Here is a 13930-nt window from a genome sequence, read left to right on the forward strand (position 1 = left end):
CAAGTTGAGGGAGCTTGCAATTGGCATGCTGACTGCAGGAATGGCCACCAGATCGGTTGCGAGAGAATTGAATGTTAATTTCTCTACCATTTAGGTATGGACAGGCATATGCTACGGACAACGAACACAATTTAATTTTATCAATGGCAATTTGAATGCACAGACATACCGTGACGAGGTCCTGAGGCCCATTCATCTGCCGCCATCACCTCATGTTTCAGCATGATAATGGACAGCCCCATGTCGCAAGGATCTGTACACAATTCCTGGAAGCTGAAAATGTCCCAGTTCTTCCATGGCCTGCATACTTACCAGACATGTCACCCATTGAGCATGTTTGGGATGCTCTGGATCGACATGTACGACATGTGTGTTCCAGTTCACACCAATATCCAGCAACTTCGCACAGCCATTGAAGGAATGGGACAACATTCCACAGGCCACAATCAACAGTCTGATCAACTCTATGCGAAGGAGATGTGTCGAGCTGCATGAGGCAAATGGTGGTCATATCAGATACTGACTGGTTTTCTGATCCACGTTCCTACTTTTTTTTTTAAGGTATCTGTATTCCCAGTCATGTGAAATCCATAGATTAGGGCCTAATGAATTAATTTCAATTGACTGATTTCCTTATATGAACTGTAACTCTTAACGCATGTTGCATTTACACTACCATTTAAAAACTTTGGGGTCACTTAGAAATATCGTTGTTTTTGAAAGAAAAGCATATTTTTTGTCCATTAAAATAACATTAAATACAGTGTAGACATTGTTAATGTTGTAAATGACTATTGTAGCTGATTTTTTTAATGGAATATGTACATACAATGGATCTGATCCCAGTAGGTAACCCAAAACAACAGCTCCACAGAAGGGGCAGACGGAGTAGTCTTCTGGTCAGGCTCCGTAGATGGGCACATCGCTCCCGAGTATACTACGCGCCAATGTCCAGTCACTTGACAACAAGGTAGACGAAATTCAAGCAAGGGTTGCTATCCAGAGAGATATCAGATTGTTACATTCTCTGTTTCACAGAAACATGGCTCACTCGGGATATGTTATCAGAATCGGTACAGCCACCCGGTTTCTTCACGCATCGCGCCGACAGAAACAAACATCTCTCTGGTAAGAAGAAGGGCGGGGGTGTATGCCTTATGATTAACGACTCGTGGTGCAATCATAACAACATACAGGAACTCAAGTCCTTTTGTTCACCTGACCTAGAATTCCTTACAATCAAATGCCGACCGCATTATATTCAATCAATCCCTGTCCCAGTCTGGTGTGCCCACATGCTTCAAGAGGGCCACCATTGTTCCTGTCCTCAAGAAAGCTAAGGTAACTGAGCTAAATGATGATCACCCCGTAGCACTCACTTCTGTCATCATGAAGTGATTTGAGAGACTACTCAAGGATCATATCACCACCACACTACCTGATACCCTAGACCCACTCGATTTTGCCTACCGCCCCAATAGGTCCACAGACGACGCAATCGCAATCACACTGCCCTATCCCATCTGGACAAGAGGAATACCTATGTAAGAATGCTGTTCATTGACTACAGCTCAGCATTTAACACCATAGTACCCTCCAAACTCGTCATTAAGCTCAAGACCCTGAGTCTCGACCCCGCCCTGTGCAACTGGGTCCTGGACTTTCTGAAGGGGCCGACCCCAGGTGGTGAGGGTAGGAAACAACATCTCCACCCCGCTGATCATCAACACTGGGACCCCACAAGGGTGCGTTCTCAGCCCTCTCCTGTACTCCCTGTTCACCCATGACTGCGTGGCCATGCACGCCTCCAACTCAATCATCAAGTTTGCAGACGACACTACAGTGGTTGGCTTGATTACCAGCAACGACGAGACGGCCTACAGGGAGGAGGTGAGGGCCCTCTAAGTGTGGCGTCAGGAAAATAACCTCACACTCAATGTCAACAAAACAAAGGAGATGATCATGGACTTTAGGAAACAGCAGAGGGAGCACCCCCCTATTCACGTCGACGGGACAGTAGTGGAGAAGGTGGAAAGTTTTAAGTTCCTCGGGGTCCACCCACACAGACAGCATGGTGAAGATGGTGCAATAGCGCCTCTTGAACCACAGGAAACTGAAGAAATTTGTCTCGTCACCAAAAACACTCAAACTTTTACAGATGCACAATTGAGAGCATCCTGTCAGGCTGTATCACCGCCTGGTACGGCAACTGCTCCGCCCACAACCGCAGGGCTCTCCAGAGGGTAGTGAGGTCTGCATAACGCATCACCAGGGGCAAACTACCTAACCCTCCAGGACACCTACATCACCCAATGTCACAGGGAAGGCCAAAAAGATTATCAAGGACAACAACCACCCAAGCCACTGCTTTTTCACTCCGCTATCATCCAGAAGGTGAGGTCAGTACAGGTGCACCAACGCTGGGACCGAGAGACAGAAATACAGCTTCTATCTCAAGGCTATCAGACTGTTAAACAGCCATCACAAACATTGAGTCAATATGTTGGCAGCAGCCACTTGATCTCTAGCCACTTTAATAATTTGATGTAATAAATGTATCACTAGTCACTTTAAACAATGCCACTTTATATAATGATTACATACAGTATATACATATGAGATGAGTAATGTAGGGTACTATATACAATCTACTGCATCTTGCCATCTTGATGTAATTAAATGTATCACTAGCCAGTTTAAACAATGCCACTTTATATGTTTTCATACCCTACATTACTCATCTCATATGTATATACTGTATTCTATACCATCTACTGCATCTTTCCTATGCTGCACGGCCATCGCTCATTCATTTATTTATATGTACATATTCATACACACACACAAATGTAAAGGGATACGGTAGTTGTTGTGAAATTGTTAGATATTACTGCACTGTCGGAACTAGAAGCACAAGCATTTCGCTACACTCGCATTAACATCGGCTAACCATGTGTATGTGACCAATATTTGTATTTATCTTTTTATTTCACCAGGTAGGCCAGTTGAGAACAAGTTCTCATTTACAACTGCGACCTGGACAAGATAAAGCAAAGCAGGCTGGCAAAAACAACAGAGTTACACATGGGATAAACAAACGTACAGTCAATAACACAATCTGTATACAGTGTGTGCAAGTGAAGGAGGTAAGGTAATAAATAGGCCAATAGTGGCAAAGTAATTACAATTTAGCAATTTACACTGGCGTGATATACAGTTGATGTCAGAAGTTTACACCTTAGCCAAATACATTTAAACTCAGTTTTTCCTGACATTTAATCCTAGTAAAAAAATTCTCTGTTTTAGGTCAGTTAGGATCACCACTTTATTTTAAAAATGTGAAATGTCAGAAGAGAGAGAATGATTTATTTCAGCTTTTATTTCTTTCATCACATTCCCAGTGGGTCAGAAGTTTACATACACTCAATTAGTATTTGTTAGCATTGCCTTTAAATTGTTTAACTTGTGTCAAACGTTTTGGGTAGCCTTCCACAAGCTTCCTACAATAAGTTGGGTGAATTGTGGCCCATTCCTCCTGACAGAGCTGGTGTAACTGAGTCAGGTTTGTAGGCCTCCTTGCTCGCACATGCTTTTCAGTTCTGCCCACAAATTCTCTTTTGGATTGAGGTCAGGGCTTTGTGATCGCCACTCCAATACCTTGACTTTGTTGTCCTTAAGACATTTTGCCACAACTTTGGAAGTACGCTCGGTGTCATTGTCCATTTGCGACCAAGCTTTAACTTTCTGATTGATGTCTTGAGATGTTGCTTCAATATATCCACATAATTTTCCTCCTCATGATGCCATCTATTTTGTGAAGTGCACCAGTCCCTCCTGCAGCATTGCACCCCCACAACATGATGCTGCCCCCCCCCCCCCCCCCCTCGGCTTGCAAGCCTCCCCCTTTTTCCTCCAAACATAACGATGGTCATGATGGCCAAACAGTTCTACTTTTGTTTCATCAGACCAGAGGACATTTCCCCAAAAAGTACAATCTTTCTCCCCATGTGCAGTTCAAACCGTAGTGGCTTCTTCCTTGCTGAGCGGCCTTTTAGGTTATGTCGATATAGGACTCGTTTTACTGTGGATATACATACTTTTGTACCCGTTTCCTCCAGCATCTTCACATGGTCCTTTGCTGTTGTTCTGGGATTGATGTGCACTTTTCGCACCAAAGTACGTTCATCTCTAGGAGACAGAACGCGTCTCCTTCCTGAACGGTTTGACGGCTGCGTGGTCCCATGGTGTTTATACTTGCATACTATTGTTTGTACAGATGAACGTGGTACCTTCAGGCGTTTGGAAATTGCCCCAAATGATGAACCAGAGTTGTGGAGGTCTACAATTTTTTTCTGAGGTCTTGGCTGATTTCGTTTGATTTTCCCATGATGTCAAGCAAAGAGGCACTGAGTTTGAAGGTAGGCCTTGAAATACATCCACAGGTACACCTCCAATTGAATCAAATGATGTCAATTAGCCTATCAGAAGCTTCTAAAGCCATGACATCATTTTCTGGAATTGTCCAAGCTGTTTAAAAGGCACAGTCAACTTAGGGTATGTAAACTTCTGACCCACTGGAATTGTAATACAGTAAATGATAAGTGAAATAATCTGTCTGTAAACAATTGTTGGAAAAATTACTTGTGTCATGCAAAGTAGATGTCCTAACCGACTTGCCAAAACTATAGTTTGTGAACAAGAAATTTGTGGAGTGGTTGAAAAACGAGTTTTAATGACTCTAACCTAAGTGTATGTAAACTTCCGACTTCAACTGTATGTGCAGATGAGGATGTGCAAGTAGAAATACTGGTGTGCAAAAGAGCAGAAAAACAAAAACAAAATATGGGGATGAGGTAGGTAGTTGGTTGGATGGGCTATTTACAGATGGGCTGTGTACAGCTGCAGCGATCGGTAAGCTGCTCTGACAGCTGTTGCTTAAAGTTAGAGGGAGATATAAATCTCCAACTTTAGTGATTTTTGCAATTCGTTCCAGTCATTGGCAGCAGAGAACTGGAAGGAAAGGCAGCCAAAGGGGGTGTTGGCTTTGGGGATGACCAGTGAAATATACCTGCTGGAGCGCATGCTACAGGTGGGTGTTGCTATGGTGACCAGTGAGCTGAGATAAGGCGGAGCTTTACCTAGCAAAGACTTATATATGACCTGGAGCCAGTGGGTATGGCGACAAATATGTAGCGAGGACCAGCCAACGAGAGCATACAGGTCGCAGTGGTGGGTAGTATATAGGGCTTTGGTGACAAAACGGATGGCACTGTGATAGCAAATTGGATGCAGTCTGAGTAGAATGTCGGAGGCTATTTTGTAAATGACATCGCCGAAGTCAAGGATCGGTAGGATAGTCAGTTTTACGAGGGTGGTTGGCAGCATGAGTGAAGGAGGCGGGGGGGGGGGGGGGGGGGGGGGGGGAATTAAAGAAGCAATAAAAAAATTAAAATGGCCTTCTTTAGACTAGTTGAGTATCTGGAGCATCAGCATCTGTGGGTTCAATTACATGCTCAAAATGGCCAGAAACAAATAACTTTCTTCTGAAACTCGTCAGTCTTCCCTTGTTCTGAGAAATGAAGGCTATTCCATGCGAGAAATTTCCAAGAAACTTAAGATCTCGTTCAAAGCTGTGTACTACTCCCTTCAAAGAACAGCGAAAACTGGCTCTAACCAGAATAGAAAGAGAAGTGGGAGGCCCCGGTGCACAACTGAGCAAGAGGACAAGTACATTAGAGCGTCTAGTTTGAGAAACAGACGCCTCACAAGTCTTCAACTGGCAGTTTCATTAAATCGTACCCACAAAACACCAGTCTCAATGTCAACAGTGAAGAGGCAACTCCGGGATGCTGGCCTTCTTGGCTCTATTTGCTTATCACACTGCCATCTTATTTTCCCATGAAACACTGAGGGGGACAGACAGTTCACCACACACACAGGCCCTGCCTACACACAACACTATAGTGCTCTCTCAACCCAACCTTCTGAGAATATAGAGAAAACATTACAAATCAGAATAGAAAGAGGTAACAGATGTATTTAAAACACAGGTCCCTGCTGTGTGTGGGTAACACATCCATTGAAGGGGAAGCATAGCAGTGGCACAGCAAGTGATGCAACACACAGAGACAGTGTTCCTTCATTCCTAAAACACTTGTTTGTTCAGCTGAGGGTGATATAGGTTAACCCAAAACTAAAGTATTGTGTAATTGGTCAGATGCTCAATTAAGTTCTGGGTCCATACATGTCACTGGAACGAAGAGTATATGGGCTTTACAAAATTCTAGAACTAATTATCTCACGCATCCTGCTGTATTATGACAGATCTACGTTACCATTTAGCTGAGGGAAGAGATGCTGCCATGTCCACATTTGAAATTCAGTAAAATGTGTATGTGAGAGTGCGTGTGTGTGTCCTGCATCTTAACCACACGGCTGATCTCTGCTTGCACTGTGATCTTGGGGCTTGTATCTAAGCAGAGGGTAGGTTGAGAGATGAGAGCAAGACTGCCAGTCTCTCTCAGCCTTCAAGATACAGTACATGCACCACATCACATCTTCTCTCCCCTTTTCCTTAGATGGCTTAAGCTTTGCAGTGATACCACTCTCACCCAATTAAATTAGATGAACTATACAAGAGGTAGGCACTATAGCCTAGTTATTAATGCCCATTGTTTTTTTGTTTGATGATGACTGACTATCTAACAGAGGTGTTTCTCTGGACACAGAGCTTATTTCAGTAAACTAGGTAATAAGGCCCTATATTTTACTGGCTAGCTGTGGCTAAATTATATAGTAGACATCCGTGACCTTTAGCCTTTCAAGAGTAAACAAATAAAACTAACCAGAACACACAGACATTCAAGCTTAGGTCTAATGTTTTCTGAAGAGATCAAGGTTAGAGTTTTATTTTGATTGTGTGACCAGACATGATCAAATCCTTTCTCCCTGAGAACATCAGAGTGCTTGTGATATGTCAGAGTAAAAACACACCTTGTGGTTTTCTGCCTTCACTTCATTTCCTCCTATCAATTACCGGTTTCCCTAGTCCAGTACAAATATACTGCTCAAAAAAATAAAGGGAACACTTAAACAACACAATGTAACTCCAAGTCAATCACACTTCTGTGAAATCAAACTGTCCACTTAGGAAGCAACACTGATTGACAATAAATTGCACATGCTGTTGTGCAAATGGAATAGACAACAGGTAGAAATTATAGGCAATTAGCAAGACACCCCCAATAAAGGAGTGGTTCTGCAGGTGGTGACCACAGACCACTTCTCAGTTCCTATGCTTCCTGGCTGATGTTTTGGTCACTTTTGAATGCTGGCGGTGCTTTCACTCTAGTGGTAGCATGAGATGGAGTCTACAACCCACACAAGTGGCTCAGGTAGTGCAGCTCATCCAGGATGGCACATCAATGCGAGCTGTGGCAAGAAGGTTTGCTGTGTCTTTCAGTGTAGTGTCCAGAGCATGGAGGCGCACCCAGGAGACAGGCCAGTACATCAGGAGACGTGGAGGAGGCCGTAGGAGGGCAACAACCCAGCAGCAGGACCGCTACCTCCGCCTTTGTGCAAGGAGGAGCAGGAGAAGCACTGCCAGAGCCCTGCAAAATGACCTCCAGCAGGCCACAAATGTGCATGTCTGCTCAAACGGTCAGAAACAGACTCCATGAGGGTGGTATGAGGGCCCGACATCCACAGGTGGGGGTTGTGCTTACAGCCCAACACCGTGCAGGACGTTTGGCATTTGCCAGAGAACACCAAGATTGGAAAATTCGCCACTGGCGCCCTGTGCTCTTCACAGATGAAAGCAGGTTCACACTGAGCACGTGACAGACGTGACAGAGTCTGGAGACGCCGTGGAGAACGTTCTGCTGCCTGCAACATCCTCCAGCATGACCGGTTTGGCGGTGGGTCAGTCATGGTGTGGGGTGGCATTTCTTTGAGGGGCCGCTCAGCCCTCCATGTGCTCGCCAGAGGCAGCCTGACTGCCATTGGGTACCGAGATGAGATCCTCAGACCCCTTGTGAGACCATATGCTGGTGCGGTTGGCCCTGGGTTCCTCCTAATGCAAGACAATGCTAGACCTCATGTGGCTGGAGTGTGTCAGCAGTTCCTGCAAGAGGAAGGCATTGATGCTATGGACTGGCCCGCCCGTTCCCCAGACCTGAATCCAATTGAGCACATCTGGGACATCATGTCTCGCTCCATCCACCAACGCCACGTTGCACCACAGACTGTCCAGGAGTTGGCGGATGCTTTAGTCCAGGTCTGGGAGGAGATCCCTCAGGAGACCATCCGTCACCTCATCAGGAGCATGCCCAGGCGTTGTAGGGAGGTCATACAGGCACGTGGAGGCCACACACACTACTGAGCCTCATTTTGACTTGTTTTAAGGACATTACATCAAAGTTGGATCAGCCTGTAGTGTGGTTTTCCACTTTAATTTTGAGTGTGACTCCAAATCCAGACCTCCGTGGGTTGATAAATTGGATTTCCATTGATTATTTTTGTGTGATTTTGTTGTCAGCACATTCAACTATGTAAAGAAAAAAGTATTTAATAAGATTATTTCTTTCATTCAGATCTAGGATGTGTTGTTTAAGTGTTCCCTTTATTTTTTTGAGCAGTGTATATTTCAAAAAGGTCTTCAACAAGTCAGTGGCATACACATATATATACATACATATATATATTTTTTAAATCTACATTAAGATAAGGGCAACTGTCTTAAGAAAGTTGATAGTGATCAATCAGTTGTGTAGCCTACAGTCAGTGTAGTAGGCTATTACACATTAGGCTAATAACAGCTAGAAATCCTCTTCCTTCCTTTCCATGTACTGTGACTTAGCAGAGTAAAAATACACCTTGTGCTGTTCTCTCTGAAAATAATTTCCTTGTATCATATACCGGTTCCTCTAATACATAAACAAATATATTTAACAGGTCTTCGTGAAGTCAGTGGTGTATGTCTACATTATCTTGATCAAGATTAGGCCTAGTTCTATTGTCATGAATTAACCCTTGTTGATAGTGATCAACTACAGTCATAGCCTATATCAGCCTACAGTACCACAGACTAATCACAGTACTGTATCCAATACTTTGGGCCTCCTTCCTCTCCACTGTACAGTTCCACCTCAGCTGGACCTCATTTCAGGGTCTGGTTAGTCCAGCTGACTGACTTATGATTGTTATGAAACATAACAGAGGGCATCAACACTGGTCTGACATGGCTGCCACTTCCGCATGATCTCAAGATAACATCTGTGGAATGCAAGAACAACCACCTGTGATTACACACCATGACATTTCTTTTCATTTTACCTTTATTTATACTAGGCAAGTCAGTTAAGAAGAAATTCTTATTTTCAATGACAGTCTAGGAACAGTGGGTTATCTGCCTTGTTCAGGGGCAGAACGACAGATTTTTACCTTGTCAGCTCGGGGATTCGATCTTGCAACCTTTCGGTTTCTAGTCCAACACTCAACCACAAGGCTACCTGCCGACATGCACTGTCTGTCCGTCCATCTGTCTGCTTTTCTGTCTGTGTCCTTCAGTCAGGGAAATGTTATGGTAGGCCTACTGTATATGTATGTGATGTAAATTGGGCATGAAACAAAACGTGTCAAAGTCCATTGTAATAAAGACTAGGCTGTCACTAAAGCAGCAGGTGGCTGCAGCATATCCACACACATGTAGTACACACCTAGGGTCTAAGCAGTCATTATAATACCAAATAGTAGCTAACTTAAAATCTTGAATCCACATGTTATCCGGCAAATGGTTGACCCATGGTGTAAAATAGAATACCCAGAGACTGAATTTACACACTTGTATATCATAATATCTTGAACACAGATAGCTTTGTAGTAAAGGAAAGTAGGCCTATCCTTTCAACTACTTATCTAGTAAGCCTCGAAAGTGGGAGTTAATTTGTAATTCAGTAACATTGAGAATGCTGTTACATTTTAACAAGGGACCAATTAAACCATGTAGCTTGACATGCAAAAAAAACATTATGGGAAAGGTCTTCAGATGACTTAATCGATTAAGTCACAATGTAGCCACAAAGAACCGATCACTAAGAGAGAATGCATTCTGACTGTTCTGATATTCCACAGTAACGCAAACTGCAACATTGTTACAGTAAAATGTCTACATAATAATAATACTACATTTAATTTGAAAAGCGCTTCTCACACCCAAAGTGCTGAAGAAAAAAACAAATATTATAATAATAAAAACAATTCCAAAAAAACAAGAGCAGACAACAAGATCTGGTGGACAGAGAACATAATTAGCATATGTCCTTAGACGTTGTTCTGAACAGCTCAGTCTTTAGCTGTGCCACAGGCTGTGCTTTCAACGAGGCCAGAGAAATCAGCCCTGACAGTAACTGCGTTCCTTAGCGGAGGAGCCACACAACTGAAAACCCTGTCACCCATAGTTTTTAGTCTGCTGTTGGGTTGTGGCAAAAGTTGCAACACTGTAACAATCAACTAGCATAAGCCCCCCCTCACACTTGTTAAAACGTCTGGACTCTCACTGAAACTTCATTACGGAAGAAACTGACCCGTAGGGATTATGAATGACAACTACAAAACCGCAATGGGTTCCACGGAAAAAAATACAAACATTTCAAGATACTCCGTGACAGCCATTCAGCCAATTGACGGGACGAGGGGTGGATTCAATTCAGCACTCATATAAAATGGCATTCACAGAGGCCCAATCCAGGGGGGCAAAATAATATTCGCCGAGAAAAGTAGCTGGGCAATGGGTTAACGCATCGTATTGACCCAGATACTTCTATTTCACCAGCAAGATCCCGCATAAATCGGGTTTAAGCGAATTATGGAATATGTCTCAATGTCCGGTTGTCACATCCACTTGCGGGACTGATAGGGGATTTGAGCTAAACAATTTAGCCTACTAACCCGGCTAAAGAAAATAAATAAAAGCAGAACCTACCCAGAAATTTTGTAGGAAGTAGGGCGTTATCATCTTGGTTTCTTCCTCTCTGCAACTATTTTCTTCAATGTAATTCAACCAAAATTCACGCAATTGCACCGATGTCCTCCCCTTTTCTGTTGTGTGCTTTTTCTCCTTTTTTTCTCCTTTTTCCTCACTCTTTCTTCACCCTCCCCACCGCAGACTCCACCTCCTTCAGAAAAATTCAATTCAGTTGCCTTTCGTCTTCTCCAAAATCCAGAGACAAGGAAACAGCGCCACCCATGGCGGGAACAAAAAAGGAACTGGGCAAATTACTGGAATGCAGTGATATTCTTGATTGGTTCTATAATTATTTAAACGTTCTAAATCACTGTGATGAATATCAGCCAAGGTGGGAAAGGTTGCCTGGCTATACTAACATATAAAATAAAATTACTTTTTATTATAAGTGTCTTCGCTTGCATTTTCAACCTCTCCCTCAACCAGTCTGTAATACCTACGTTTCAAGCAGACCACCATAGTCCCTGTGTGCAAATAGCCACGGTAACCGTCTAAATGACTATCACTCTGTAGCACTCACATCTGTATCCATGAAATGCTTTGAAAGGCTAGTCATGGCTCATATAAACACCATCATCACAGATATCCCTGGACCTACTCAAATTCGCATAACGCCCCAACAGATCCACAGATGACGCAATCTCTATTGCACTCCACACTGCCCTTACCCACTTGGACAAAAGGAACACCTACGTGAGAATGCTGTTCATTGACTACAGCTCAGCGTTCAACACTATAGTGCCCTCCAAGTTCATCACTAAACTAAGGACCCTGGGACTGGACACCTCCCAATGCAACTGGATCCTGGACTTCCTGACGGGACTCCCCCAGGTGGTGAGGGCAGGCAACAACACATCTACCACACTGACCCACAACACGGTGGCCCCTCAGGGGTGCGTGCTTAGTCCCCTTCTGTACTCCCTGTTCACCCACGACTGCATGGCCATGCACGACTCCAACACCATCATTAAGTTTGCTGACAAACAGGACAGTGGTAGGCCTGATCACCAACAACGATGAGACAGCCTATAACAGTAGAACTGTTTGAGGATCTGAGGGCCCATGCCAAATCTTTTCAACCTCCAGAGATGGAAGATGCAGGCTCGACGCTCCGTTTCTTTCTCCATGATCAGCTCCTTTGTATAATGGTGCCGGAGGTGATGGCTGCCATTTTACGGATTCCTAACCAACTGTACTATTTTGTTAGTTTTTTCGCGTTGTTTGTAACTTATTTTGTACATAATGTTGCTGCTACAGTTAATTTTTTTCCCCTACCTACAGTACATGTACAAAATAACTTGACTAACCTGTACCCCTGCACATTGACTCGGTACCGGTACCCCCTGTATATAGCCTCGTTATTTTTGTGTTACTTTTTATTTGTATTTTACCATTTTACTATTTTTACTTTAGTTTATTTAGTAAAAAAAAAATTAAACTCTTTCTTGAACTGCATTGTTGGTTAAGGGCTTGTAAGCATTTCACGGTACACCTCTTGTTTTCGGAGCATGTGACAAATAAAATTTGATTTGATTTGTCTTGTTGACATTGAGGGAGAGGTTGTTGTCAACGTCAACAAGACAAAGGAGCTGATCATGGAAAAAGAAATGGAGGGTCGAGCACACCTCTTCCATCTCTGGAGGCTGAAAAGATTTGGCATGGGCCCTCAGATCCTCAAAAAGATCTACTGCCGCACCATTGAGAGCATCTTATGGGCGGCAGGTAGACTAGCGGTTAAGAGCATTGGGCCAGTAAACGAAAGGTGACAAATCTGTCAATGTGCCCTTGAGCAAGGCAATTAACCCTAATTGCTCCTTTAAGTCGCTCTGGATAAGCGTGTCTGCTAAATGACGTAAATGTTGACTGCTTGGAATGGCAACTGCCTGGCATCCGACCGCAAGTAGCTGCAAAGGATAGTGCGTATGGACAAGTACATCACTGGGGCCAAACAGCTTCTACACCCAAACCCTAAGATTGCTAAATAGTTCATTAAATAGCTTCCCGGACAATCTGCATTGACCCTTTTTGCACAAACTTTGACTCATCACACACGCTGCTGCTACAATTTACAATCAGTCACTTTATTCCTAGTTATATGTACATACTGAGATGATTGTGGACTACAGCAAAAAGAGGACCGAGCACGCCCCCATTCTCATCGACGGGGCTGTAGTGGAACAGGTTGAGAGCTTCAAGTTCCTTGGTGTCCATATCACTAACAAACTAACATGGTCCAAGCACACCAGACAGTTGTGAAGAGGGCACGACAAAACCTATTCCCCCTCAGGAGACTGAAAAGATTTGTCATGGGTCCTCAGATCCTCAAAAGGTTCTACAGCTGCACCATCGAGAGCCTCCTGACTGGTTGCATCACTGCCTGGTATGGCAACTGCTTGGCCTCCGACCGCAAGGCATTACAGAGGGTAGTGTGAACGGCCCAGTACATCACTGGGGCCAAGGTTCCTGCCATCCAGGACCTCTATACCAGGCGTTGTCAGAGGAAGGCCCTAAAAATTGTCAAAGACTCCAGCCACCCTAGTCATAGACTGTTCTCTCTGCTACCGCACGGTAAGCGTACCGGAGCGCCAAGTCTAGGTCCAAGAGGCTTCTAAACAGCTTCTACCCCCAAGCCATAAGACTCCTGAACATCTACTCAATTGCCCCCCCTTACACCGCTGCTACTCTCTGTTGTTATCTATGCATAGTCACTTTAATAACTCTACCTACATATTACCTCAACTGGTACCCCCCTGTATATAGTCTCGCTATTGTTATTTTACTGCTGCTCTTTAATTACTTGTTAATTTTATTTCTTATCTGTATTTTTGTTAAACTGCATTGTTGGTTAGGGGCTCGTAAGTAAGCATTTCACTGTAAGGTCTACACCTGTTGTATTCGGCGCATGGG

At 43.8% G+C, this 13930-nt stretch overlaps 1 protein-coding gene across 19 annotated transcripts in view; it reads right to left on the minus strand.

Moving 5' to 3' along the window:
• The window catches only part of LOC106569536 (F-BAR domain only protein 2), a 78912-nt gene extending 67711 nt beyond the window's left edge, over positions 1-11201 (minus strand). For 18 of the 19 annotated variants that reach the window (XR_014378791.1, XR_014378792.1, XR_014378794.1 and 15 more), the window contains exon 1: positions 10982-11201. Coding sequence is in view for 15 of the 19 variants with exons in the window: in XM_082955913.1 (XP_082812039.1) it covers positions 10982-11014 (33 nt within the window). In the remaining 4 variants the exon portion in view is untranslated. The remainder of the gene's footprint in view (positions 1-10981) is intronic. The other variant, XM_082955908.1, reaches the window with a different exon arrangement.
• Between the last annotated feature and the right edge of the window lie 2729 nt (positions 11202-13930).

This window comes from Salmo salar, chromosome 01 (assembly GCF_965601325.2).
Source record: "Salmo salar chromosome 01, fSalSal1, whole genome shotgun sequence".
Lineage (NCBI taxonomy): Eukaryota > Metazoa > Chordata > Actinopteri > Salmoniformes > Salmonidae > Salmo > Salmo salar.